This window comes from Misgurnus anguillicaudatus, unplaced genomic scaffold (genome assembly GCF_027580225.2).
Source record: "Misgurnus anguillicaudatus unplaced genomic scaffold, ASM2758022v2 HiC_scaffold_28, whole genome shotgun sequence".
NCBI classification, from domain to species: Eukaryota; Metazoa; Chordata; class Actinopteri; order Cypriniformes; family Cobitidae; genus Misgurnus; species Misgurnus anguillicaudatus.
Window position 1 is genome coordinate 4,701,852 of NW_027395278.1, and position 25,029 is coordinate 4,726,880.

Sequence of the window (25,029 nt, forward strand, 5' to 3'; positions counted from 1 at the left end):
ACCCCTGTTGCTACAGGATCTGCCCACACATGCGCACACCCGATTGATTTGAACGTGCATAAAAGTACGGCAGAGAAAGAGCATTCAGAACTCACAGTACCTGCATATTCAGTCAGCGAAGGCAAACAAGGCAAAACCAAAGGAATAAACGAAGAAATCAAACGAGATTAAATATCGCGTACCTTTTCCTTGAGTCGACGATGCGGTAGTGGTATTGTCTCCGGTGTGTAGTCCTCATCAGAGTCAACAATGCTTTCATCACGGAAACTCTTTCATGCAAAACACCGTTTATGTTATGGATCTTCTAAAAAAGTTTTTTTTAGATAATTCCTGCCTATCCTGCCTTTAAATATGGAAAAAGTCAGATTTTCATGGTATGTCCCCTTTAAGCTAATACCAGCATCCAAGTAGAAGTCTGATAAATGTAAATTAATTGCAGAGGTCAGGTGGTGCAACCAGAAAGTCAAAGGGTGCAACTGCTATGAATGCCCCTATAATAAAAAACATTTAGCTAAATAATTGTGATAAGCCATAATTTAGCTAATTATAATGCAAGCTTAAGTTGTCTTTAATTGTTATTACACTTTTTAAAATATTGTTCTTAAACATATTCTATTGATTTGTTGTTGTTTTACACTTTCAAACGATTTTCAGGATTATAATTTTAAATGCCACTATCAAATAAACAAACATTAATTACACTGGGACCGCATTAAAACTTATCTGGCAAATGGACAATGATAGGTTGTACCACCTGACATTTATTTTTTTTAATAGGAATGGGGGGTTAAAAAATTTAAATGATCAAAAATGTTGTTAAATGAATAAAGCTTTTTAATTGTTCCTAACTCAAAAATATGTAGTACATCTATATTTAAAAGATTTAAAAAAAAAAACGTTTTTAAGAGCTTGTTCCCATATGCCATTTCAAAACAACCCCATTCAGCACCTTGGACAGCGTCTTTAATATATCAAGCCTTGGTTGTACATTGTCATTTTTACAGTGTATTTAATCTATATTTTTCATTATGTATTATCCCAACTAAAGTGTGAAACTAAGTGTTATTTGACAAGACATTTAAGAAAGGCACCGGGCTATATCTAGGATCTGTACTCTCACAGATTTTATTTAGACACGTATATAATTCCTCATAAAGGACACCAAAGTATATCTTCATTTCACAGCCAAATTATAAAATTATGAAACAGTAAAGCTGTAAATACTGAGTAAATAAACGATGGGCTAACTAACAACATAATTTGATTTAAGTTACCACTTTGCTTTGCTTGTGGGTCACTGGACAAAAAACTTAGAAAATACAGCAAGGAAAATTTTAATATGGTTTTAGGTGCCCCGCCCAAATGTGCATTTGTGTGAGGATTTGTCGACTGGAGAACATGCACGATAAAACGGTGACAGTGTCGTGGATTTGCCCCATCTAAGTGTCGGATTATACCGTGCACGTGCCTCGCACCTAGTCCTTCAATCTGTTTTTACGTCGCATTAGTATTTCTCATTTATTTACAGCATACACAATTACAAAACAGGCTAATATAAAAAGCCCGAGTCGTAACAATCCAGTTTTAAAGACTTACAGAGGTTAACACAAAATTCACTTTGATTTTTAACTGCTCAATAGCTGCAATGCACTATGCATTACTAAAAGTGAGAAATATAGTGTATCAAGAACACCACGGTCAGCTAGGCAACAGCAAACGTTGCGTAACAACACACAGCATCATTTTACAGGGATGTCAATGCCGTACTTACGGAGTGCATCTGTCACTGTATTCATTTGCAATGGTTTCAATGCCACCGCTCCTGGCAACAGCGATGTAACAGTTCTGGAAACCCACATCAATGCCCACCACAGACATGTTCAGTCCTTATTTCTTTATGCTTAACACCTCCAGTCCAGTTTTGAACAGTTCAGCTGGGTGAGAACAACGACACCCCTGTTCTACAGTATTTACCTGTCGTTTACCGAGCTAGACGACTTACTTGCTATTATGTAAGTCTGGCTTTATATAGACAACTCTTGTACACTAATCTTAGCAGAGGACGCTTCTACTGCATTCTTGCAGCCTTCACCAATATTGTCAACCGGCAATATGGGTAAACCTGCGCATTTGTCGGGGGACTGGAATTTAACCAAACCCCGCCCACTGGCGGGGGGTGATTGGTCACTGGACACAAAACAGCTCGTCGATTGGTGCAGCATCCCAGACAAGGACGAAAAATCTAGAACCTGGCGAAATAAACTCGCATTTTACGTCACTGGGAATGACCGTGCAGTTAAACGACCTATGAGAGGGTATGGTTACCCTTCATGATAGGGCCCATCACTGGATGTGGTGTATTAATAATATATAAACCCATCATCCTCAAAACCATTTTCTATTAAAAAAATCTCAAAATAGCTTTATAGAGATTATCCACATAGTTTATATTTGTATTTGTTTCCTTTCTTTTCTGAACGTGTCCTTTTAAAATGTTTTTGGCAAATGTGCTCCTGATTTAAAATTTTCAAATCCAGACACTTTTAAAAGAGTCACCTAATAACAGCGGAGCACGTTATGGACAACAGTCCAATAAATATCACAAAATACGAGAAGAATATGGGGTTTGGTTTAATACAAAAATAAAAAATAAGCATCTATCTATTTTTAAAATTTATTACAATTTTGTACTTATTTGGGTACATAATATTGTATTTACCGGTATTTGACTTATTGTAAAGTTGAAATCGTATATTACAAAATAATATTTAGAAATTGATATTTATTTAGCTTTAAAATAAATTATTTAAAAAAATATTTTATAATCTTGCGGATAAAGTCTGCATTCATTAAGAGTAACTTTTATTATGAAATGAATACCACACGCATTATAACCGGAAGTTACTTATGTTGTCACACGCTCAGTGGTTGGAATCAGGAAGTGAAATTGTAATGTACTGTTTTGTTTTTGCCCGTCGCTGTTTAACTAACTAACTTTGAGGTTTAAAATGGGGCTTTTTGGAAAGACACAAGAGAAACCACCAAAGGACCTTGTAAGTAAATATAAATGCCCATTAGCTTGTATTAGGCAACGGAAGTTAACGTTTTTCTTAATGTTTTATCGTTATTTATAGTAGGCCTACAAGTAGCTCACTTGCTTATCATATAAGGTAATAACATGGTTAATAACATAATGCCACTGCTATTTTCTAAAGTTAACTTAAACAAGACACTATTACACTTTTACAGCGATATTTGCTGCTATTGTTATAGAAAACCATATTCTAACTCTCTAAACGCTGTCAGTTCAATCTAGTTACAACAAATATTTAATTACATGTGTGTACCTCTCTTTTACATAGATCAATGAATGGTCTTTAAAAATCAGGAAAGAAATGAGGGTTATTGACAGACAAATCCGAGGTGAGCCATAATATTAATAATACGCTCAATACACATTCATACTATTGCACTTAAGAAATTAAACATTAAACAGAAATTAATTATTGGATTAAATATACAGTTTATTTTTAATAATGTAATTAAGAATGTTAATTTTCTAACATGTGTACATTAACTGCAATGATGTATATTTTATGATTGTCATGAAGATATTCAAAGAGAGGAGGAGAAGGTGAAGAGATCCATCAAGGATGCTGCTAGGAAGGGGCAGAGGGATGTTTGCATAATTCTCGCCAAAGAGATGATTCATTCAAAGAAGGCTGTTAACAAATTGTACGCTTCCAAAGCCCAAATGAACTCTGTGCTTCTCAATATGAAGAATCAGTTAGGTGAGTATTACTTTTTTATTTGCGTACCCCATACTAAATCCTGTAAAGTAACAGGTGTTGTAGACTATTTGTAATAGTAACATTATTTAATGTATGAATAATCTAAAGATGTTTACTTTAGATTGCATGTGCAGCATCTTGATTCACTGATTTATGTTTCTCCTATAGCTGTATTAAGAATAGCTGGTGCTATGCAGAAGAGCACAGAGGTCATGAAGGCCATGCAAAGCCTGGTTAAAATCCCAGAGATTCAAGCCACCATGAGAGAGCTATCAAAAGAAATGACGAAGGTCAGACATATAAACCTTAAACGAGTAAACACTTTTATTCCATGGGCATGAAATCAAAATGGATGCCATTTACCTGGAGACTCTTCTATTCATGGATTTATTGTGCTTGATTTATTTGGCTTGTGTCATAAAGACCTACTATATTTCAACCTCTCTCCTCCAAACCACTTGACTTGACTATAATCTGGTATGTAAGGCCCATTTTATGTGATCCAGTCAATTTACAATGGATCAAAACTTGGCTAAAATTAATGTTATGCTCTGTTTTGCCTTTTCTTTCGGAATATACTATTTTATAAAAAAATACATCTAGTAATGGAAGTAAATGGATTGAGCTTAAAAATATATAATATTTCATGGGCACATGTAACATCTCTAATGTGGGGTACTTATGTTTTGCAGGCTGGTATCATAGAGGAGATGCTGGAAGACACACTGGAGGGTATGGACGATGAGGAGGAGATGGAGGAAGCAGCAGAAGCTGAGGTTGACAAGATCCTATATGAGATTACAGCCGGTAAGGAACCACACACTTACACATGCAATCTGGAAGGTGATAATAATAATCCAGGCCTTATTTGGTGCTCCACTATATATAAAAAAAGATATGTTGTATTTACTAAAAATATCTATATGCCCATTTTTGCAACATGCTTTTAAAGTAAATTCAACTTGAGGAGGATTCTACGTCAAAATAGTCTTGGGTAGTCGTGGCCTAATGTGTAGAGTCTCCATGGGTCTCCAACTTTGTTCATGGAGGGCACCAGATTTTCAGTTCCAACCCCAACCAAACACACCTGAACCTGCTTATCAAGTTGTGCAGGGCTACCTAAAAATTACAGACAGGTGTTTTGGAGTAGAGTTGGAACTAAACTGTTGGAGCAGGACAGGTGCCCTACAGGGACAATGTTTGAGACCCATGGTGTAGAGTCGAACTTGTAACCCGAGAGTTGCCGGTTCGAGTCTCACAGCCGGCAGGTTGTGACTGAGGTGCTCTTGAGCAAGGCAACATGTCCCCCATTGCTCCCGGGGCGCTACAGTGATAGCTGCCCACTGCTTCGGGTGTGTGTTTACTATAGAGGGTATGCATTGACGTCACTTTTCCATGTGACCACGCCGGAACTCGCCCTGTTGAGTGGCAAACATTCAACAAAACGGCTGGTTTTCATAGCCATATACGGTGTGTTCTTTAATATTGCATATTAAAATGTATTTAATACCTAATTACATGAAAACTGTGTACTCAAATATTAAATGTAAAAAAAACTTTATTTATGAAATGTAATAGAGTAAAAATTATGATAATATGCTTTGGAATGTATGTTTTCCAAAGAAAAACACGGATAAAATACAAATACTTGAAAAATACTTTTAAGTAGAAAGTAAAACCTCTGCTTGATAGTGACCCTAGCAACTTGTCAACCCACCTGTGGTCTGTGGATGTTGGCATGAACGATCAATTTACTTCTCCTTTCGGTGTTTTTTTGGCAGTCTGTAAAACGATAGCTCCGAATTTTTGTTAATCTGTTAGTACAGTCTATCGCACAACAGCTTTTTTCCATTTAGACGCGTTTTCCCGTGTTTCCGCTGATTTCACACTGTAAACAAATGCTGACACTCTGTCTTTTACCACTCAGTGGGCGTAACTGAACTCACTTTAATTTAAATTAATTTAAATTGATGCTCATATAGAATACCGATGCTTAAGAGAGTATTTAAAAAAAACGTAATTGACTGCTTCTATGGCAGTCATTACTTGACTTGTTATACCACAGAAATACAAAGAAGGTGATGTGGGTCTTTATTGTTGTGGAAATATAATGTGTTGTGGAGGGTCCATGTTTACTAAAGCAACTCTTTTGAATGGTGACTTCAAAGAAAACCATCATTTATGTTACAACAAAACAACATCAATAATGCTAAACAGAGCCGAAACCTCTTTCTACCTGTTATTAACAACTATTTAAAGCCCCATCTGTTGTTATTGTTTGAAAAACAACTTACATTTTTCAATTAACTTTATCCATACCTTTTGAATTTATTTTGTAATGTATTTTTTGTAATTTAAGTAATGTCACAAATATTGTAAATATGTGTGAAAGCTACTTATCATAATATGTCATAGTTGTTGAGACAGACATCAAATCACTTTACAGTGTATATTATATTTTAGAATGAAAATCTTTTCATTTGTGTTTTTCTTAATAATAGGTGCTCTTGGAAAGGCTCCCAGCAAAGTTACAGATGCTCTACCAGAGCCAGCTGGGGCCACAGCAGCTTCAGAAGAAGAAGAGGAGGAAGAAGAAGATATCGAGGAGATGCAGTCTAGGCTAGCTGCCCTGAGAAGCTAGAATACCTTGAGTTCTGCGGGCATAGACAACAACACCATTTCTTATGTCTTCTATACCTTTTCTTACCCATCAGGACATTTAGCACTTTGGTATGGTCAATATGTGGGTGTATTCAAACAGCACATAAGTCAAACAGAAACATATTGGAGTCGATATGAAATAGAAAGTTACCCATGATTGACTGTAGAATTAATAAAATAAATTGATTATATTATATAAAGATGGACTGCAATGTCAGAATACAGAAATGTAGCAAGTGAAAGGATATTTCAGCTTGTTGACTTTTCAAAACCATTTCACTACTATTAAAGGCCATTTTGTTTAAAGCTATGCCTATAGCTTAGCAGCTTGTCCAATCATCTGTTGTTCAGTGGTGTCATATCGATGTTGCTCATAGTCGTTCTGTCTTTGTTGTCAAATTTGCAGTTTTTCTCAAGCCTTATGTATGCTAAGTGAATAGTTCTTTCCTATATCTGGTAAATTGGTTTTACTGAAAAGGACAAATTCGTCATTTGTAAATCTTGTAAAAATACTTCATATAAAAATTATAGCTAACTGTTTGCGTTGTTTTTATAAGTAAACACTCCCTCATATATGCAGCGTGGCTTTTATTGACAATTGTAAGGCAGGAAACCGATGTTTTAAAATAATGAACTGGTTGTGGATCGATTACTGGCTGGTTTTTGCAGCTTAACTGTTATCATCACACCATTTGTTTCGGATTTGAATGGTCCAGTTATTGTTTCTGTTCTGTTTCTGCTAATGCTTGGTATCTTATGTTTTTTAGTGTGTTATCTACTTGAGTGTTTTAGCATAACCGATTTCATATATTGACAGGCTTATGAAAGGGCATCATGTATATAAAATATTCAAACAGCTTTACGTTTCTATAGAAAGGTGTAAAGGTACACATGCCATGGTTCTTTAGCTGGGCTCTGTATGTTAGGTTTATCTGCTAAATATGGAATTTGCTGCTTTTTGTTTATGTCTACAAAAATGTCTGCAGAGAGAACAACATATCATTTGGAATTATAATTAAATGTTTTGTATGGCATGTCAAATAATATCAGTTTGCTTTACTTTTACTGTCGGTTCTGGGTGTGTCAAGAACAAAAATATTTTGAAGTGATCCAGGCTTAGTATCTTAATTCTAAACATTTATAATCTCCAGAATGAACCAAATTAGGTGGATGTTATCTTTTATTTGTGAAAAAAATGTGTTCACATCTGCACAAACATTTGTACATACAAAAAGTATATTGATAACACTAATAAATTTTACAAACAAAAGAGTTGTTTCAGAGCCAGTGATACAAATGAAATTATAATGTCTTACTATTTTATCCTAGAAAAAGTGATAACAGAGTTAATGCACTAAAACATTAAGCCATTTCCATTTGTTTGTGGTTTTCATGGATTCCTAGAAGATTAATTGAAACTTATCTCAATTCCCCATTGACCCTCTCCTTCTCCACTCATCAAAAGCAAAGGAAACCTGATATTTTCAGTGCCTTTTGACTGGGAATCTAGGTTACTGCCTCGGCTCTTTATTGCTTCCAATGCTTCCAAACTTTGCATTTAAAATACCCACAGATTAAGTAAATCTGAGTATATTTTCACAACCCTCCAGATTTATTTGATTATGAGTAATTATAATTTATTTAAAAATTTATTTTTTTTCTGCAAAGATTTCAGCATGTTAAAATAGTTGTTGTCCAAAACCTGTTGTGTTGCCTTAATAAACTGTATTTTGGGGAATCATTTAATTTTGGGTTGTGTTTTTATCATTGGATCTAATGGCAACATCACAGGACAATACTGGTAAATGTTCTCGTAGTCATTATTTATAACGTGACTCCTTGAGAGCGACGGCATTAGAGCGCATGCGCGTCTGTCAAACGGTAAGTGCCGACAACATAAACTCCTCCCTGTTGACAACACACGCTGCTCTCATCGCAATGGTCTCCTGGCTTATTTCTAGGCTTGTGGTGTAAGTCTTTTATTTTTATAAACTATTGCTCTAACTATGATCTGCAGTTCAGTGTTTAATCTCTATGTGAATATTTTGTTTTCTACCTTTTTCAGATGCGATAACAAGAGGTTAGGCTATTTGAGGCTACTATTATTTCTAGGGTGAATAGGTTTAACGTTACAGTGATTTTAAATCGATGTTTTTTAGGCCAAATTTGGCCCGATTAGTCATTTAAATATGTTTATATTAAATATTTTTTTATATCAAAGATCATAACAACAGATCTATAGATTATTGGTTATGGCTGATTTTTATAAATAAACATCAGACACAACCGGTGGTGAATTGTATAGCCAACAATCAATTTATTATGAGATATTAAAGAAATTAATTTTAACTGCATTATCTATATTTGGTAGAAATTCGTAGCCTTATGTAGGATGCGAATATTGTGCCCGTTGCTGGATATCGTTTACTTACCAGGTCTTTGATGTGTCTGCATAAAAAAGACAATAGGATGGGTCAACCATATTATGGCCATCGTCCTGTGCATTTCCACCATGTATTTTTTTACTACATCTTATATATTAACAATTTATGTGTGATTTTTTGTTATTCCGCAAAGTTGTCTCAATTTTGTTATTGCACTTTAATTTCGGCTCTCTTGCTGCGCGAGCGAAATCTCTAAATAGCCCTTCAGTTCATATTAGATCACAATATCCGATGACATTGCATATCCAACACTTGTGCATTACATTTACGGGACGATTCTAAAAATACACAACAAACGTATAATTTGCGTTTTGTGTCCAAGCCTGACTAAGTTAAAAGTGCGTTGTAGGTTTTGGTTTTGGTTATAGAAGCGGTTTGTGGGTCAGTCATTTGATCGGGTCAGCTGTTACCGAGCTGGTTGACTCAGGGATAGGACGCTGGCGCTAAGTTAAAATACACAGGTGCTGCTAGCCACTTGTTTTCTTTTTTAGCACTTCCCAAATACCCGTTATAACAGGTTTAACAAATGCAACAGTGCAGTGCCAGCAAGCAGCATTCGTCTCGTCTTGTTTGCTTATGATCTTTTTTGCGCCCTTGACGAGCATTCGCGGGTCTATTTTTATCAAGCATGCAGCATGTAAACTTGAAATATTAACAGGGTCGCACAGATATTATGTGGCCTGTGGGCGTGCAACAGGGTTGATACGATCTGTATTTTACAATGCTTATTGTACCCTACTAAATTAATGAAACTCTAAAGTGCAGTTGTTATCTCAAATATCAGTAATGGAAAGGAAGTGGAGCGATTTCCTTGTAGACCTATAAAATACATGTGGCTTTCGTTTTTGGATAATAGGCTTACTGTACCTTCAATATTATATAATAGTCTTGTAATGTTGTTGTTTCTTACCAAAACGTATATAATCTTATGAAAACAAGAAGGTGTTTCCTAAGGAGGTGCATGCACTGATGACGCAATCATACATGCAAGCATTCCTGTCATGAATTTTCATGAAACCTACTAGTCACTTTTTACTTCAGTAATATTTCTTAGGGTAAATTTATTTTTAAAAGCCAAAGTCTTGGCTACAACCAAATGCTACAGAAATGACATTTCCACCATTTCTTGCAGAAAGATAGTATTGGTCCCCCCATGTTGTCACAATATAAACTATATCATATAAGCTACAAAATCCATTTTCTACAGATTATTTCTATTTAATGTGTATTATATAGTCATTTTCAGCTACTTAAAAAAAAGCAAAATGGAAAAGTATATTGGCACATCCTTTTTGCCAAAAGAAAATGTGATTAATGAACTGAAAGTAAAACAGTCAGTGACGACCTTTGATAAGGTAATTAAACTTTAAGGCACGTTTTAAAATTATCTTATCAAAGGTCGTCACTGGCTGTTTTACTTTCAGTTCATTAATCACAGTTTCTTTTGGCAAAAAGGATGTGGCTTAAAGGGATAGTTCACACAAAAATGAAAGTTCTGTCATCATTTGCTTACCCTCATGTTGTAGGAAAAACCAATACTATGGAAGTCAGTGGGTACCGTCAACTAGAGTATGTGAGTGGAGCGGAGTGGGAGTGAAGCGGTGTTATTTTACCTGAAGCTAGAAGCGTATTTTTTAAAAGTCGGAGCATGGTTTTCTCTGCGAGAGCACTCCACAACTCATCTTAACGGCTCATAATGCGACCATGGGCATAAATCTCATCTAAAAGTTGGGAAAACAATACAAATAAAATTTCTCAGGGGTATATAGACTGTTTCTTCGGATGCACGTGCGCTGACGCGATACACGTCTGGATCCGAACTTTACTTCCGGTTTTGTTTTTTAATTGTCTGACTGCTAAACTGATCTCTTGAAGGGGGTGCTCACCCTGTGGTCTGTGTGGGTCCTAACACCCCAGTATAGTGATGGGGACACTATACTGTCAAAAAAGCACCGTCCTTCGGATGAGACGTTAAACCGAGGTCCTGACTCTCTGTGGTCATAAAAAATCCAAGGATGTCCTTCGGAAAAGAGTAGGGGTGTGCCCCAGCATCCTGGCCAAACTTGCCCATTGGCCTACTAATCATCCCTCATACTAATTGGCTATATCACTCTATCTCCTCTCCACTAATAAGCTGATGTGTGGTGGGCGTTCTGGCGCAATATGGCTGCCGTCGCATCATCCAGGTGGATGCTGCACATTGATTGCTCTAGTAGTGACGTGATTACAGGAAGCGAGCGGGGTCGCAGAAGCCCCTCCCATGACGCGAATTTCCGCATGAATGTATTGATGACTAGAATTTCAAACTGTTCAAGCGGCAAACTAGGCGCGGTAGATGCGATTTTGACGCCTCAAACGTGGCTGGTGTGAACCCAAGGTAAGTAAGGAGGGAGCAAACAGTGGGAAATGGAAAACCCAGAGCAGAGCTGGAGCGGAGTGATTATAAAATGCTTTGAGCATGGAGCAGAAATTCTTGCCTCTCTCACATACTCTGCCATTAATTTTGTGCTTACCATCATTTATCAAAAATATCTATTATAATATTCTTTTATGTTTATCAGAACTTATACAGATTTAGAATATGAGGGTAAATGATGACAGAATTTTCATTTTTGGGAAAACTATCCCTTTAATTTATAAAGCTGAGCCGTGTCCGAAAGAATCTCAATAAGTTTAACCCAATAGCTATTACAACTTATGATTTATAGTAAGAAAATCAAGGAAAACAATTTGACTTCTGCCTCAAATAGTTATAAAAACAATAATAATAGCTGAATAATAACTTTCTCAATTGAAAAAAGCATTAATCATCCTAATACCATTGAACACTTTTGTTGTGCACTTACGGATCTTAAGTATGTTTTTGTATTTCTCACAGGCTCATCTTTGGTACCCTTTACCCAGCTTACTCCTCATATAAAGCTGTAAAATCAAAAGATGTGAGAGAATATGTAAGTATATCTTTCCACCACTTTATCTAAGCAGGCATTTACATAATTTCCTTGTCTTCCTTTTATTTGACTGCTCATTTCTCACGTTATTAATGTTTTATTTTGAAATAGGTAAAATGGATGATGTACTGGATAATATTTGCACTTTTTACAACAGCTGAAGTGATTACAGATATATTTTTGTGCTGGTAGGTACATTATGCCATTACATTAACTTTTACAGGTCCTGTTGTTCAGAATTACTCATATTTTTTATTCAGCTAATGCTCTGTCATGTGGGCTGCAACCAGTATGACACATAATAGTATTATTGTATTTTATTGTCTATTGAAGGCTTCCATTCTACTATGAACTCAAAATCGCCTTTGTGGTGTGGTTACTTTCTCCGTACACAAAAGGATCCAGTGTGCTCTATAGAAAATTTGTGCACCCTACACTGTCCTCGAAGGAGAAGGTAATGTATTCAAATGTTTTCAAAGATCCTGTGAATTTTACTCATGAGATTAGTTTTCTTTCCTTTGTATTGAAACTGGATGAGGTATATCAAAGGAACATTCTCATTCTTTATATCAAATATAATGAAGAAAAGTAGTTGTTAATATTTTAAGAAGAAGAAGACTAAAGATTAAATCTGCTAAGAGTTATTTCTGCTGAATTTACAAGTGGCAAGTGCACAGGAGCCACAAAACAAAATAATTTTTTTGAAACAACAACGACAAAAACCGTCTGGATCTTACATTGGTAATGTCAATGCTTTTCCACGAGATGGAAACAGCTGCGGGTGGCAAAGGGTCTAAAAGGGTTAAAGGGGTTGCAGTGTTTCTTTTGGAAAGGTAGGTACGCGGTACGATTCTATTTAGATGAATTCAGATATTCTACTTTGATGGAACATTGTGCTGCTTAGGTAGCTTGTGTACCTTTACGAATTAGCGTAACGATATTTATGTTTTCAAAAGTACAAGCAAACTACCACAGCTACACAACCGAAAACGTGCTGTATCTAATTCCAATTCTAAACGTTATTTATGTTCGTTATATTTGCAAAGTTTCCTACCTGGTGAATAATACATAAAATGTGGGGCTTCTGGTCCGTGCATGTACATGTGTTTTGGAGGAGGCGTGGCTTTGGATGGCGATTTGAATCATGATATATGTGCTAGTAGGCTAAAGTTAGCATTTTTCAAAATCACACACACTAAAGCCTGGTTTGTTTGACTAGTGTGAGCGACCGGGCACAGCAGGTCAAGGTGACCGTGTCTACTGTGAGTGCGCCCTAAGAGATGTCTGACTGAAATTCAAAGCGGCCAATCACTTATATCATATATATCACATATACCATAGGACAGACATTAAAAATAAATTTACGCTGAGATAATGTTCACACACTTAAAAGGATGAAATTGTTGAATGAAATTGTTTTTAATTTAATGGGTGATTCTGAGGAAATGCACATTTGACTCCTTTTCCTGTTTCAGTGTTCTGGTTGACCGTCGTAAGGAAACTACTGTGATTTTCCAGTCTTTCCTTTGCTCTTTATTTTTGTAGCAGGAAATTCATCAGAGGGACACAGTGAGGGCAAATGCAAAGAAAGACTTAAAAACACTGATAACAATAAGCAAAATCTTTTGCATACACAGTAAAAAGACGTTGTATGGGCCTACAGTGAAGTTAAATTGTGAATTCTTCTAACAGTACTGTTCTTCATACAGTATAAGTGTGAAATATCCTTTATGATTTTTCCTCAGGACATCGATGAATACCTATGCCAAGCAAAAGATAAAAGCTACGACACTCTAGTGCATTTCGGAAGGAAAGGACTCAATGTGGCAGCAACAGCAGCAGTGATGGCTGCTAGCAAGGTAGTTATCTAATGAACTAAGTTGTCTAACCTCACCTTACATGAAATACATTTGCATAGATTTTTTAAATTATGACAAGCATCATTTTCAGATAAATTTGACTTTTGGGTGCATTTTAGGATGATGTATTCATGCAGCTTTTATTCAAAGTGATTATTAGGCAATAAGGTCATTGATTTTTATTGGTTCATGTTGGTCCCTGGCTGGGTATAAACCTAAAACCTAAGTGTTGTTAACACTGTGCTTTGCAACTTGCTACAAGAACACAGAAAAATGCTGTCAATTTGTATCATATAGAATATTGCAAAACTATTGCAAGACTCTACATTTCTGTAAATTTAGTGAAATTTTTACTATTTCCACAAGTGATAAATTTATATAACCTCAGCTGAGCTAATAAAACATTTCTGTGCCAATTAAATAAAGTCACAACAAAATGTTAAAATTTTGAGCTGTCAGAAGCCAAACATCAAGTCCATGCACATTTTGTAAAATAAAAAATGTTAATAATCATCTTCAGAACAAAAAGTTTCATCTAACTTTCCACATGCTTACTCCAGGGCCAAGGAGTTCTCTCGGAGCGACTTCGGAGTTTCAGTATGCATGACCTGACATCCATCCAGGCTGAAGACCAAGCAACCAACCAGAGTTCTGTTACCACCCAGCCTGCAGCTACACAGCACAGAACGCGCAGTATGATGCGCAGCAAATCTGAGACTGGTTACAGTAAGTGTCATATGCATTTCTGTTAACCCTTTGAGGATCATGCCATCTCCAAGTCAGATTTCTGCTAGTCCTAATTGTCTGAGCTGCTTGACTCGTTATTCATTGCATGTAATTAAAACTTGCAAGCCTGCCAATGTCTCTGGTGAAGCTACGATTACTGGGCTCTGCTTTTATTTATAGTTGACACTCGAGTTGCAAGCTATTTCAGAATACGATCAACACAACTATTAAACAGAACAGACATTTTCAAACAGCAGCAGATATTAGTTGTAACCAGTGTTGGGGAAAGTTACTTAAAAAAGTAATGCATTAGGGGCCAGTCACACCAAAAGCGCTTTAAACGCTTGCAAACGCAAGGCGCGACGCACTGCCTTTTTAAAAAAAGAGCAGTGCGACGCGGCTTTTCATATTGCTAAGCAACCACCGAGTCAGCTGTCTTGTCAATCAAATATTGAAGCGTGAGCGCTCTTTTGCTGTTAACTGTCATATTAGCAGAAACTTTAAAAAGAGGGCGCTTGCTCTGTCCTTGTTTGAGGGTGAGAGGTGCACAAACACGCAGGAGAGAGTGAGCGAGTGGAGTCCTGTTCTTCAAAGCAACTGTAAACTTCCCTCGCCACAATGTAAGGCCCGCCTCTCCCCTCATTCGATTGGACAATGCAAAGACGCGAATGACGTCGGGCGGTTCTCCGCTCTCAGCGCTCCTTCAAAAACGCGTGCGCGGCAGGCGGCAAAAAAACGCAAGGCGCTCGGCGCGCATAAACAGCGTGCAAACGCGCCCTGCCCATAGAATATCATTCAAAAAAGGCGCCTGCAACTGCCATAAACGCTTTTGGTGTGACTGGCCCCTTACAATATTAAGTTACTCCCAAAAAAAGTAACTAATTGCATTACTTAGTTACTTTTCATGGAAAGTAATGCTTACCTTACTTTTTAGTAACTTTTGCGTTGCTTTTTCTTGGCTAAGGCTTGATCTCTTTCAGGCCTTGCAGGTGTTTTTATGACTGAAAAGTTTTGCATTCAGAAATTGCATATTTTATCACAAAAATTTCAATCTCTGGCTTGACTTTAAAGTCATGATGAAATGCATGAGCTTGATGCATTGTAAAAACAAATGTACTTGAAACATTATAATTTGAAACATCTTCCCTAGATCAAATAAGAATATTTATATTAGACAATGATATTAAAGATATAAATAATTTATTAAGATTTAAAAGGCAAAAAGGTTAATGCTTTGATTCTTTCTAGAAAACAAGGTGCAAGTATTTTCCCTTTCTACATTTTCTTAAATTCTGATGACAAGGGAGTATTTTCCGTTTTACAGGAAGAGAATACTTTTCCTTCTGACTTGTTTCCTGTTCAAGTTTATTCTGTAAACATGAGAGTCCAAAGCTGTTTACAAAAGCTGTACGACAAAATGTACTAGAATTCACTTTCCTGTGCAGCAGGAAGTATATTGTTTGCACAAATATTTTGTTAGCAGCGATGTCAAAGCTTATTATCAACAATAATCCTCATCAATAGTGTCATTCTGCCTCAACCTATAATGGCACCTTGAAAGGAGTTCAATCATTGAATTATAGAATTTGTGATCTGATGCCCTGTTGTTATGGCACAGGCTATGATTTTGACATGACTGAGTATGAGGTGTTGGAGACATGCCCTTCTAAGGAGCCTCCCTGCCCATTGACTTCCCACCTTGCCCCATCGCAGCCTGACCCCCTGACTCCACTGCTTTCCTATTCTGAGTCCTTCCAGGATTCCCCACCTCCCTCTCCACCTGTATCCCCAGAGGAGCCTCTAGATAAGGGGAAGGAGGGAAATGCCCCTGCAGGGTCACCCCAACTCAAAATTAAGAGACGTGCCCCTGAGGTACCCACTTTCTGATGGCTAGCTGTTGACTTGCCTGGCTGCACTGAGGGTTTGTTAGTTTTGCTGTGACTAACCCACTCAACCACTAATCAATGCAGCTGTTTAACCAGCAGTCAACAAAAGATTTGACTCTGAGTGAGTCTAATAATCTTACTCAAGGTAGACCATCTGAGACATTTCGGCTAGTGTTTGGTTGTGGCATGTAATAGGAGAAAAATTGTTGTATTAAGTCTCTTTAATGGAAAAGAGACAAGCTTACAAATACTGTATAACGCCTTATCCCTCATAAGGCTGAATTTCAATCTGTTAGCTGTGTTTTCAATGATTATCTGATAATCTATGATCCGTTATTGAAAGTGCCTTTTACTATTTGTCATTGGACTACTGGTCTTTTTAGCCTTTAGTGGTCGTTATCAGCTATCCTATCGGCCATACCAAGCATCTTCAGTAGGAAACTTACTATGACACCTCGTACAATATGTTAAATATATTATAAAGGAATAGTTCACCCAAGAATAAACATATGAGGCCCTATTTTAACGATCTAAAACGCAAGTGCGAAGAGCAAAGCGCAAAGCTCAAGTAACTTTGTGGGCGGATCTTGGGCGCTGTTGCTATTTTCCCGGCGGGAGAAATAACTTTTGCGCCAGACACAAATCAATAAGGGGTTGGTCTAAAGTAGGTTCATTATTCATAGGTGTGGTTTGGACGTAACGTCAAATAAACCAATCAGAACGTCATCCAACATTCCCTTTAAACCCAAGTGCGCAAGTTCCATGGCGGGTTGCTATTATTATGACGGATTTACCAGGCGCACGCCAAGAGCGGTTCACAGCCGAGGAGACCGACGTTCTTGTAAGAGCAGTCAAAGACAGAGAAGTTGTTTTGTATGGGGAAATCCGCCCAAATCAGCGTCGGTTAAATAGGCGTTGCAGGAAATAGCCACAACTGTCTCATCAGCTGGCATCCCCAGGACGTTGCACCGCAAGCGCTACAATGATGTCAGGAGACGGGGGAATCCCAAATAAATCGGGCACGCCGTGTAACGGGAGGTGGATCTGCCTCTACACAGGACCTGACACCAGCAGAGGACATCGCTGCGTCCACCCTCACTGCTGAAAGCCAAGAAACGCAAGCAGTCCAACCCCAAATTACACTTACAAATCAAGTTCACATACATTAAGGTTTCTTATGAAAACATTTTAATTATTATTTACATAAAATAAACGTAATACAGCCACAAAACAAAACTTATGATAATATTTTAATCGTTATTTGCATGATAATTTTTTAACGCAGCCACACAATAAATAAAAACTATCACCACAATGATTTCCCTTATCTCATGTGTTAATATTTTTTATTGTAACAATTTATGATTTGCAAAAATAACTGTTGCATCTGTGTAGATTAGATAAGCAAAGTGTGTGCACGTTGTGCACGCTATGCATTATGGTCAAGCATGCACCCTTAAAATATCATAATGAACCACGCGCAACGCACCACTGACTTTAGACTAGTTTTTTCTGGTCAGTGGCACAATTGATTTTTGAAACTGCAAAATAGCATCAGGGATGGTTCGTGCCAGAACACGCCTCCTTTTTTGCGCTGAACCGCCCAGGGAGCGCAAGTTCATTCCCTAGTTTGCCGACATGCGTCTGTGGAGGGAAAAACCCACTGTGCGCCGGTGCAAAATACGAATGATACATGCGTCACTGACAAAGTCAATTGCGCTGGGTGCAAGATAGGGCCCATGTTCATCATGTTTCAAACCTGAATGTTTCACAGAAAGATAGCTAGAATGCTTACACTGCTATTTTTTTACACAGTTAAAGGCGGGATGCATGATTTTTGAAAAACACTTTGAAAAAGAGAGTCATGTCGAGTACCAAAACACAAACATCTCTACTCACCGACATCGCTGCCTATGTATAGGGCGGGTCTATCAAAAGAAGGTCCAGATTCTATTGCGGTAGGGGCGTGTTTGTTGAGGTGATTTCAAATGTCAACATTGGCTTTCAGAGATCATGAACCCCGCCTTTAAAGTACTGTAAATAGCCAGGGACACTTTTAAGCTGCCAAGGTCAAAAAAACATTAAATATCAGTAGTGTGCTTTATGTAAGGAATAATTGATGAAGGGCCATTGAATTATTCGAAAATAATCCACACCCAATGAGGTCCTGTTACACCGTGGGTTTGCTTTATTTTCAAATAATTCAGATCTGACCGGAATCAGTTATTCTGCTTATACCATGGTTAACACAGACATTGCTAAGACTTTGCTGCTGTGAAAATTAGCCATGTTTTTTTGTGGTAAAAGTGTAGTAACCATGTTTTTTTGTGTATTGACTACTATTAGCAAAACCATTTTTTACTACAGTAACCATGTTTTTGTTTTGTTGTTGTTTTAAATCAAATGTAGTAAAACATTGTTAATTTTCATAAGGGTTCTTAAAGACATTTGACACGTGTGCGATTATCGAAAAATAATGCTTGTCTGCAGAGCATTTTTCAACCAATCAGAATAAAGCATTCAACAGCCCTGCCCTTACGAAAATTAACCATGGTTTTTTGGTGTATTGATTACTATTAGCAAAACCATTGTTTTACTACACTAACCATCCAAACCTAACTCATATCTGTCTTGTAATTGTCAAGTAAGCATGCTGTGGTGTTTAAAAACAGCAATGTTATCTTTACAAATCTACATACCGCATTTTGTCCTGTACTGACGAAATATTTGATGTCTATTCTTAAACACGCTGTATTCAAAGTACACTTACCTTTAATTTTCCGCGCCCGTTTCTCGCGTTCATGCATTTCACGCGGCGCCACCCAGACTGACAGGCAGATGACATCAAAGTACCGCAAGAGCGCTTCAAAAGCAGACATCTCCGTATGATTTCTCGAATTGCCCTCGGGTCTCGCGGTACTTGCGATATCATACGCTTAGATAGTTTATTATATCGGCTGTTGCATTTATTTATTTATTTTTCATGTTCCATGGAAATGTACAAAGCTATACACAATTTGTAATTACAATTATTAATGAGAAAAAATTGATATCATACGCTGGTCGGATTATTTCAGAAAAATAATAAACCCTACTACAGATTTGCGCCATCTATTGGATTTTGTTTGTATTGTTCGTAATTAGTAATTTTGAACAAAATCCTTGAACTCATTTATACCCATAATGCACACCCAATGTACCCTTGCCAGTTTGCTGCCTGACTGGAGTGCAGCTTGAGGGCACACATCTCAAATATCACTATAAAGGAAATAGTGAATGAGTAAAGGAGTGAGCATTTTTACACACAGCACTTGGTTTGCTTATTTCATTAATGTCGGGGCAAAAAACTGACATCTCATTAATATTTAAATTTTTTTTTAATTTACATTATTTACATGTAGTTTTTACTCCTACCTGCTGATCTGTGCCTGTGCTTGTGTTGATTTGTGAACGCTTCAAATGTGTGCATACTGTGCCTCTATCTGCTTTTATCTGCTGTCTGTATGATGGCCTCAGTTCTGTTGACGTTGATCTCATACATCTCTTTATTCTCATCCTCTATTAGCCTCCTCCTAGAAACCTGAGACCCGTCACCCGATCCAGATCAAAGACCACCCTCTCTTCAGACACTGAAGCTATGTGACTGTGCATATGCTCCGGGAGTGCTTTAGCTGTTCTACCTGCAACAACGGGAGATGCAATGAGCGAAGGCAGAGAAAAAAGGAATGCAGCCAAAATATTAAAATATTCAAAAGCAGCTTTGCTCTGTTATGAGGTAACCAAAGTGACGTGCAACATTTCACTTTTGATCTTTGACACTTAATGGGAAGGATATACATTTATGGTAGGCAACATATATGTGTACATACATACTGCTGCTCCGAGACTCCTTTGGGGTTATTGAACTGGTTTTGTACATATTTACGTTATGTTTGAGTATAGATCGTTTGATTTCTCGGTATGATATTGGGAGAAAACAATGCATGCATGTGTCCTTGGTCTTGTGTCTCGGGTCCCCCAACCATCCATAAGTCACACAGTCATCTCATTTTTATGACAGGGATATTTAATTTTTTGGGTTGAGTGTCTAAAACTCACATGTTAAATAAGGAGAGTTCAGATTTTGGCTTTCTTTGAATGGTAGTTCTTTGGAAAAGATTTACCTCACCGATATGGTTGCTGTGTTTGGCCTCAAACTTAACATTTATCTGATGATTTCTGAACAAACAAATGCAAACGTTTGTGCAAAGAATGATCGTTGAATACAAACTCGTAGTTTAACCAAAAACAGGTATTGATTACCTGATACCAATCATATTATTATGCACAATAAATGATTTATAAAGTGCAATGGACAGTGTAATTTTGCTGAACTATAATACAAAATTTATGCTGTTGCTTTCATTTTCGAGGAGGAAATCAAAGTGTTTATTTTGATCATTATTATTATTATTATTAGGCATGTACAGTATTTTAAATCATTTATAAACATTTCAAAACTGTTTGATTATAATAGATTTTATTTGTTTTTGATTTTTACATTTCTTTTCTTTAGTTGCATGTATTTACACGAAATGTTGACGATTTGAATGTGTTTCACACTTTTGGCCTCCACTTGTTAAGCGTGCTCAGTATTACTTTTAAAGTACCTTATCAGAGTTGGGTTTAGTGGCATTAGTGGTGCTTTGGTACAACACAAAGCGGGTCTCTTACTCACTTATTGGTAGCATTAACATATTTAGTCATATAAGAGGAATCGACAGGTAATATAAATGTCCAAATACTGTGCGTTTACACTGACATGTATCACAGCTTGGTGTTGTATCATTCCTGATTACAGTAGTGTGTTAGAATAACTTAGAGCTGTAATACTCTTGTATGTCCTGAAGCGGGCAGTAGAGTCTGAACTCTTTCAAATGCATAGCCCAGATGTGGATATTGAAAGAGTTGATATTCAATATTTATAGCAGGTTGAAGAGAATATGTTTTAGACTGTGAGAATAATGACAATCCTAATCCTATAAACACACTTTGTAAAATCAAGGGGGTACTGTATGTAAAATCTTGGAACTGTCCAAATGAAATGTTTTGGAAACAAACCTCACTGACAAAATATCTGCCTCAGGAATTGTTCTTTTAGACTTTCATCACAGATATATTTACACTTGTAAAACTTTTTACAATGCGTAAAGGTCATTGAGCAGTGATGAAGTGTGAAAACTATAAGACATTAAGTGATAAATGTCAGTCTGACTTGGTTACAGTTGATTGTACTGCTTTTACTTAGTTAACCATCCAATTTTTTTTCTTACGGTTTTCAATTTTATGAGTGAGATGAAAATCCAGCATTTTATTTAAAAGTGTGCTCTACATGGAATAATTTTCAGCCTTTTACATCATACAAAAATAGTAGCCGAACTTTGAATATGTTTCATAATGAAGTTATTAAAGGGTCAACCTTTAACATTTCTTACTATATGAAGACCAGTTTAGTTGTGTAATATGTCTTTCTCCTATGTAATTAAATGGGTAAATATGGAATATTTATTAACTTAATCAAATTTTAATAACAAAAAATATATAAAATATAATTTACATGATTGGTCTACTCTGCAGTTTTAAATATGCAAGTGAGACATTTCACACTTATGCGCCTTATCATGCCATAAGTACATTTAGATCAAATCAAGGACTAGTGCAAGTTTTTGTGCCAGAGCAGAAGGAACCTAAGGATGTCAAAATTAAACTTTCAGGAATTCACTTTCTTCTCAAACATTTGCAGCATCACTACTGAGAAGTATTTCCATACTCCACATCTGTTATGTCTGGCAGGCCAGAATATATCTCATTGGTCAAGGTTCTTTACTGAATATGTCTAGAGAGTAAAAAAGACGGAGGTTGATGTAAAAGAAATAAATGTATTGACATTCAGCAATTAAAAGGTGAATGTAAACCTGCGTCATGTGGCTTCTTTACTGCAAAATATGTGCGACATAATTAAATTTCCATAAAGCTTCCTCGGGAGCTGCTATAAATATGTAACAACGATCTCATCTAATTGCACAAAATTAAAGAACTGATGCTTAATATTCTGATTTGTAATATTTAACCATCTGTAGGGAACATACAGATTCATGTTTTTAAAGCTTTATTTATTGACTCACAGATTTTTTACAACAAATTGTTAAATAGCAAAGGCATTTGAAATGTGGATAAACATTTAATGTGTTTCTACCATCAGTGGTTTACACTTTAAGGTTAACTCTATCATGGTACTTCTGGTATGGGTCATTAAGGTACCAATTTCTTCTTTTCCAATAGGGTGTGGTCATTTTATCTAACAGTTTGGATTGAGTTTTATTACAGAAGACATGTTCTCTCAGACGCTTCTTCCTGGTTGCCGACTTCTTCCACAGCTTTTTCTTATAACCAGCCTGAAAATAACAGCTTTGTTAAAAAGATGAAACACGCAGGACTACATTATCCAGCTATGGCAGTGGTTCTGGAACAGGTACATGACCAACTGGGTGTGGGTGAGTGTTAGGTTTGGGCACAAAATGGTGCCGGGCGGCCTCAGTTTTATGAAATTAGTGCTGCCTCACGATTAGTCAAGACTAATCGTTGGCGGAATAAAAGTTTTTGCAAAAGCTACTAATATAAAAAATTAATAAAGAATTTAAGCAGGATCATATCAAAATATACCTTTCTCCTCAACCACAGGCCACAGTGCAGCCTGAGAAACCGCTGCGTCACAGACTTCACTGATTTCCTTTTGCCTTTTGAAATACTGTAATATGTCAAGTTTCTACTCTGCTGAAGCTTCAGGGAAGGGATGAGTGGGGTTACACTGCAAAGCAAGAAAAGTGGTTATTAGACTGTAAAAAATGTAATCAAATTACACTGAGTTAAATTAACTTAAAATTTTAAGGCAACCAGGTAACTTACTTTTTTAGTTAATTCAACTTAAAAATATTAGTTGAGACAACATATTTTACACAACTTGTTTTGAGTCAACTAATATTGTTAAACAAATAAGTATTTTACAGGAAACTATGGCATCTTACACAAATACTTGGGGCGTATGAAGTTCTTTTAATGCATTAATGTTTGTGCAGTGTAATCAAACACCTTTCGTATCTGACATACATCATAACATACAGACAGTTAAGATTTACCGTTCCAGTAGAGCAGTCTGTTGTACAGTGCTATGAAGAGGATGCAGTGGTGTAAAGACATGTTTCTGCACAAGAGTTGAGAAGCGAGGTGTCTGATATGCGACTCTGACAGCATGAGAGAGACAGTCTCTTCCTAGCAGCGACAGAGGTCTCAGCAAACCTGATCATCAGATAAGCACATGTAGTTTAGTCAAAGTAATACAATCTGCTGACAATACTACCCCGAATGAATGCGTGTAACTGTTAGGTAGATTACATTCTCACATTCAGTCTTATAAAAGTATTGCAAAAACAACGCGTGCAATACGCTTTTGCATTCGCTATCACATTACAATAAAGCGTATGTAGATTAACATTTTAAGTAGAACACATAAAAAAAAGATGCAAAATTTAAATTGTAAATGTAAGCCTCCATGATATACTATTTTATACCACCAGGCAGCCCGAAATACAAAGTTTTCTGCATTACAGCAGATATACACACATAGTAACAGCGCACACGAAATTTGTCCAAGGCAGAAAATCTCAAAATCATTTTTATATAATTAACAAAACATCTTAAATATGAACTTGATCATTTCGTACCAGAAAGACTTCTCGCCAAGGTGGCCGCCATCTTAAACTCCACTGACGCGTGAACCTACCGTGCCCGGTTTGGACCAAACAAAACGCGTTGCGTAAACAGCGAAGCAGAGCGCTACAACCGCCTACAACTAATGTCAACTAGAAAAAACTAAACAAAAAACTAATGTCAACTAGATAGAATAACAAACATACACCTAGTAAATAAAACTCACATTGATAACACAGAATAACGTACAATCATCATTAAATCCTTTTAGCAGTTTATTTTACAGAATTTTTGACGTTATTCCATATTAACCTTTGCTTTCCAGAACACATTTCAGTTTTGGTTTAAATTCTTTTAAGTTCAAGTATTTGGATTATAAACACTGAATTAATATATATGGAATAAAATTAAGGACATTACGAAAATAAACCATGTATTTTTGTGATAAAAGTGTATTGTTTTTAAAACCATTTGTGGTAATTATGGTTTTACTACAGTAACCATGATTTTTTTATTTGAACTAGAACCATGGTTAATTTTCGTAAGGGAATATATAACTGCTTGTTAGTAAACTTTTTTCAGTATTATTAACTCTTTCCCCACCGTCAGCACCAGCTTTTTATGATTTTCACATAGGTTTAATGTCTCAAGACATTTTTCTTCTTTAAACATATAAACATACAATATAACAAATGAAAACAGACCCTGCTTTCAAACAAATAAAAAACGTTCTATCTTAATTTGTTCTCTTTTTATCACCTCTCAGATATGGGTTTTTGAACAAAAAGAGATAAAGCATTTTTGTAAAGGACTTTTATTGGAGATCAATTTTAGAGCAATGATGAAAACATACATAGATTTTGTGCTTTGGAAACCATAGACGCTTTAAGAGATAGTTCACCCAAAATAAAAATTCTTCCATAATTTTCTCATTCTCATGTTGTTCTAAACATGTGTATGAATTT

At 36.5% G+C, this 25,029-nt stretch overlaps 4 protein-coding genes across 6 annotated transcripts in view; 2 read left to right on the forward strand and 2 right to left on the reverse strand.

The window, feature by feature from the left end:
- Positions 1–2,129, reverse strand: part of LOC141362535 (heat shock 70 kDa protein 4L-like) — a 28,465-nt gene extending 26,336 nt beyond the window's left edge. The window contains exon 1 of one of the 2 annotated variants that reach the window (XM_073864765.1): positions 1,772–2,129. In XM_073864765.1, coding sequence (XP_073720866.1) covers positions 1,772–1,878 — 107 coding nt within the window. In that variant the 5' untranslated portion in view covers positions 1,879–2,129. The remainder of the gene's footprint in view (positions 1–1,771) is intronic. The other variant, XM_073864764.1, reaches the window with a different exon arrangement.
- Positions 2,130–2,896: 767 nt separating this feature from the next.
- On the forward strand, positions 2,897–7,722 carry LOC141362537 (charged multivesicular body protein 3). Its single transcript, XM_073864769.1, has 6 exons — positions 2,897–3,053; positions 3,363–3,423; positions 3,612–3,791; positions 3,960–4,081; positions 4,484–4,598; positions 6,293–7,722. Exons 1-6 carry the CDS (start codon positions 3,009–3,011, stop codon positions 6,430–6,432), a joined length of 663 nt encoding a protein of 220 aa, XP_073720870.1. The 5' UTR covers positions 2,897–3,008; the 3' UTR covers positions 6,433–7,722.
- A 579-nt stretch (positions 7,723–8,301) lies between these two features.
- On the forward strand, positions 8,302–22,341 carry LOC129417132 (receptor expression-enhancing protein 2). Of its 2 annotated transcripts, none has more exons than XM_073864768.1 (8): positions 8,302–8,422; positions 11,775–11,847; positions 11,959–12,035; positions 12,181–12,301; positions 13,593–13,706; positions 14,267–14,438; positions 16,051–16,304; positions 19,884–22,341. In XM_073864768.1, exons 1-8 carry the CDS (start codon positions 8,316–8,318, stop codon positions 19,959–19,961), a joined length of 996 nt encoding a protein of 331 aa, XP_073720869.1. In that variant the 5' UTR covers positions 8,302–8,315; the 3' UTR covers positions 19,962–22,341. The 2 variants fall into 2 exon arrangements, with proteins under 2 accessions (XP_073720869.1, XP_055027577.2); XM_055171602.2 differs by having other exon boundaries at positions 14,267–14,432; positions 19,884–22,340.
- A 108-nt stretch (positions 22,342–22,449) lies between these two features.
- On the reverse strand, positions 22,450–24,229 carry LOC129417134 (large ribosomal subunit protein bL35m). Its single transcript, XM_055171604.2, has 4 exons — positions 24,079–24,229; positions 23,494–23,653; positions 23,021–23,165; positions 22,450–22,752 (listed from the first exon to the last, which is right to left on the reverse strand). The coding sequence occupies exons 1-4, from the start codon at positions 24,107–24,109 to the stop codon at positions 22,564–22,566; spliced, it is 525 nt and encodes a 174-aa protein (XP_055027579.2). The 5' UTR covers positions 24,110–24,229; the 3' UTR covers positions 22,450–22,563.
- Between the last annotated feature and the right edge of the window lie 800 nt (positions 24,230–25,029).

Coding starts and splice junctions, on each gene's coding strand:
- LOC129417134 (XM_055171604.2), bottom strand. CDS start 24,109: ATGGCGGCCACCTTGGCGAGAAGTCTTTCTG. Junction 23,166..23,493: donor CAGACTGCTCTACTGGAACG/GTAAATCTTAAC, acceptor CTTGCTTTGCAG/TGTAACCCCACTCATCCCTT. Junction 22,753..23,020: donor GCCTGTGGTTGAGGAGAAAG/GTATATTTTGAT, acceptor TGTTATTTTCAG/GCTGGTTATAAGAAAAAGCT.
- LOC141362537 (XM_073864769.1), top strand. CDS start 3,009: ATGGGGCTTTTTGGAAAGACACAAGAGAAACCACCAAAGGACCTT. Junction 3,054..3,362: donor AGAAACCACCAAAGGACCTT/GTAAGTAAATAT, acceptor TCTTTTACATAG/ATCAATGAATGGTCTTTAAA. Junction 3,792..3,959: donor CAATATGAAGAATCAGTTAG/GTGAGTATTACT, acceptor TTTCTCCTATAG/CTGTATTAAGAATAGCTGGT.
- LOC129417132 (XM_073864768.1), top strand. CDS start 8,316: ATGCGCGTCTGTCAAACGGTAAGTGCCGACAACATAAACTCCTCCCTG. Junction 12,302..13,592: donor CACTGTCCTCGAAGGAGAAG/GTAATGTATTCA, acceptor ATTTTTCCTCAG/GACATCGATGAATACCTATG. Junction 13,707..14,266: donor CAGTGATGGCTGCTAGCAAG/GTAGTTATCTAA, acceptor TGCTTACTCCAG/GGCCAAGGAGTTCTCTCGGA.